General features: G+C 51.4%; 1 protein-coding gene across 1 annotated transcript in view; it reads right to left on the bottom strand.

The window, feature by feature from the left end:
• Positions 1-406: 406 nt before the first annotated feature.
• Positions 407-3,493, bottom strand: part of VOLCADRAFT_107900 (uncharacterized protein) — a gene marked incomplete at its 5' end in the record, with an annotated part of 3,454 nt that continues 367 nt past the window's right edge. Inside the window, 4 exons of the mRNA XM_002957901.1 lie at positions 407-625; positions 2,277-2,352; positions 2,606-2,647; positions 3,380-3,431. Of these exons, the coding sequence (XP_002957947.1) occupies positions 564-625; positions 2,277-2,352; positions 2,606-2,647; positions 3,380-3,431 (232 nt within the window). The 3' untranslated portion in view covers positions 407-563. The remainder of the gene's footprint in view (positions 626-2,276; positions 2,353-2,605; positions 2,648-3,379; positions 3,432-3,493) is intronic.

Raw genomic sequence — 3,493 nt, 5'->3', positions numbered from 1 at the left:
ACTTCCGTGTGCAGAATCCACACGGGCTCCCCATTAAAGCTCATCACTGGTGCCCACCTGCCGGACAAACGAAAGGCGCTCCCAAAGAAAGCACACTGGCCAGTTCAGGACATCATTGAACCAGCTGTAGCCTGTACCTGCCTTCAATAGCACCACGGCCGCCTGATACTCCCACACACATCTCGCAAAAAATAGCCCTTGGAGGCTGTGACCTTTCCATACACCAAAAGCAAGTTGAGAATCACATTTCATCGCCATGCATTGCCCTCTGCCAGTCCATCCGTCGCCTCATCATAAGAGGAAGTGGCCTGGACCCTACTAGCGGTGTATTCACATGCTGCCCGGGAAGACGGCCGGCCACATCATGCCGTACCGCATCCCGAAGCCATTATGCACAATCCTGAGAAACAAGTCGGGTGTCGGCTTCCTCGAAGCCGGAAAAAGGGCGGGCCCCCCCTGCATCCGTACAGGCCGGTAGCTAGCGCGGCACGTGTGACAATTGATGGGTAGTGTCAACGCGGTGGGAGATGTGCTTTGTTGGAGCAGTGCTGATGGTGTGAGAGCTAAGCTTGCACCGGCGGAATCGTCAGCACCGCCTGCGGGCTCGACGCGAATCGCATCCATCCTGGGTGCATGCAGCATGGACAGTGCGGCAGACCGCAAGTCGGAATGCCCGTGCGGGCAAATGGTAACGAAAGCTGGGTGAATTTCGGTGCTGTCTGTGATGTTTATCCCCGAAGCGCCAGCGGCCTCAGCAATCCGCCCCACAGCCGCGGGCTTCATCGGGGCACACCGCAAGTCTCCGGAGGCCCCGAGCATTGGCTAAAGCAAATACAAATGAGCAGCTTGCGTATTTCATAGAGAAATGTAAGCAAATTTGTCGGCCTGCTGGTGGCAAGTCGGAATGCCCGTGCGGGCAAATGGTAACACAAGCTGGGTGTTCAAGTTATCATACGCTGTCATCTCGGAAAGCAATGATGAGATACACGGCACCTTTTTGAGATGAAATTTAGCCCGAGAGGCGTTGATGTGACTATGAGCTCGGTCAATGGAGGCAGCCAAAGTTGTTTGTGCTCATACGATCTTTGTTAGCTACATGCGAGATACCTTGCAATAGAGAATGCTATATAGTACCGATAACGCGTTTCAGCCGGGTGAAATATTATGTTTGGTCCGTTACACACTCAAGGCCTGGGAGTTCGAGTTATCATACGCCGTCATCTAAAAATTCAAATATGAGATACGCGGTACCGTTTGAGATTAAATTTAGCCCGAGAGGCGTTGATGTGACTTTGGCCTCGGTCAACTGAGGCAGCCAAAGTTGTTTGTGCTCATACGATTTTTGTTGGCTACAGGCGAGATACCTTGCGATAGAGAATGATATATAGTACCTACAACGCGTTTCAGCCGGGCGAGATATTATGTTTGGTCCGTTATAGCCAGTTCACATGCTACGTTACGTTGAAACTTTTTGGAAAAAGTGGTCGGTTCGGACGTGGTAACGGTACGTTACCGGTAAAGTGGACGAAAAGTCTAAAGTGACCAGGGGGGGGGGGGTTCAATTTCGTCAAACGCTGACCCCTCGTACCGTTACTTGAAATGCGTCGCCAATTTCGCGAGTTATAACAAACGGCCAAGCCCAATCGCTTATAAAGACCACATACTTGACAAATTGTGCGCGCTTTGCACTCCGACTGAATTTCTAGTCACACCGCTGCCTTATATTATAAAAATGAACAAGGACAACGCCGCTCGTGTTGCTCGACCGCTCACGACCGCTTACATAGCCAATATGTAACCCATTGTAGTATCAGGGCTGAAGCCACCCGCGAAACGGCAAGTCGGCCGCACTTCCGGCGGCATGGGCCGCGCCGCGTCGGCCCACACGCTCAATCTCTGCCACTGAGCATTGAACATATCTTCAAGATTATCAAAAATTTCATCCAGCGCGACCGCTAGGGCAAACGCCATCGCGGCTCGCGCGGGATGCAGTGCCATTGCAGTAGGCAGGGCTGCCAATCACCCTTCAAATATATATTGCAATTCTAAGGGGATGTTCTGAAGTTTTGGCCATTGAAAGACATAAAATGGAGATGGTTTTACACAGCTCGCGCCAACGAATACAACGTCGTCGTAATGTCCCGTGTGAACTGGGTGACTTTCTCAGGGCCACTTTTACCTAAAAGTTTTCGCAACGTAACGTAGCATGTGAATCCAGTATTACACACGCACACACACACACACGGACATGGGCAATCCTACAGGTCGGGGCCCACCTGGGCGCTTCGCGCTGGGGCCCCGCCCAAAAATTGCAGTCTTCATTGTTTCGTTGTGGCGCAACTCCATGCAACTCTGCGCATGGGACAAAATGTTGTAGTACATAGGAGCAAATCTTGCGCAGTTGTCCAAGTCGACGCAAAAGCATTCCAATCGGAACGCCTGGCTTGTCATAAGCTTGTCGGGCTGTTTGTCATTGCACTTTGGCGTATCTAACGTGAAATATTGGTGCCCGACTGTGCAGCTGACCACCTATGCTGGGGGTGAACCATTGGCCCTAAGGCACTGATTGGGTCGGTAACCCATGGGTTACCAATGGATAACCCACCTTCAACCCCCGGTAGCCCTTTGGTAACCCCCTTGTAAGTTCCTACCCAGCAGGAGGGGTAACACGGCCCAAGGGTAAACCCCTCCGTTGCCATGGACTATAGACATGAACCTACAGGCCTATAGGCTACTCATCTTATTTGCTGCGCACTTCGTGACTTCCTCTTAGTACATTTTTGTAAATGTACATGTTATATGTACATGTTGAACCTACAGTATCCCGGTAGCTCGGGAAGCATCGTTCGCCAATATTAATTATTGGCCTCAAACGCTGCAGGAAAATTTTAGTAGAAGATATAGAACTATGTATGTATTTAAGCAGCCCCTCGCACAAATGTGTCCGGTCGTACTGTGCCGAATAAAGAGTTCGTACATCTCGCCCCAAAAGTCAGGAGCGAATTTTACCGCGCAGATGCGCGCGTGCGATTCTCAAAATGCGCCTGTAAAAGTGTATGTAATGTTTTCGGCGAAAGGCCGCTCATCAAGGCATGTTGGCCGCAGTCACAAGCGGCATGCATCTCGGACTTTTGGCTGGCTGCTTAGCCTGAGGCGAATAAGATATGAAAAGATATGAAAGCAAACAACGTAGCTTGCAAGACTGGGCGCTTGAAACGGCCGCGGAAGAGGAAGCGTTTGGCGAAGCGGCAGTTTGCGAAAGCAAACGAGGTGCGCCAGCGCGTTGCGCAGGTGGGCACGATGGCCATAGTCGCACGCGGCATGCAGCCTAGTCTATTGCGTGGCTGCTTTGCAGTAACTGAAAGCACCGAAAGCCTACGTCGTAGCTTGCAACACTGGGATCGTGAAACTGCCGCGTGAAGAGGAAGCGTCTGGCGAAGAGGCAGTTGTGTGCAAGCAAACGGTCGCGTTTTTGGTAGTGCAACGTATACAT

This window comes from Volvox carteri (genome assembly GCF_000143455.1).
Source record: "Volvox carteri f. nagariensis unplaced genomic scaffold VOLCAscaffold_82, whole genome shotgun sequence".
In the NCBI taxonomy this organism is placed as follows: Eukaryota; Viridiplantae; Chlorophyta; class Chlorophyceae; order Chlamydomonadales; family Volvocaceae; genus Volvox; species Volvox carteri.
The sequence above is the reverse complement of the archived record's forward strand: the minus strand, read 5'-3'. Positions and strand labels throughout refer to the sequence as shown.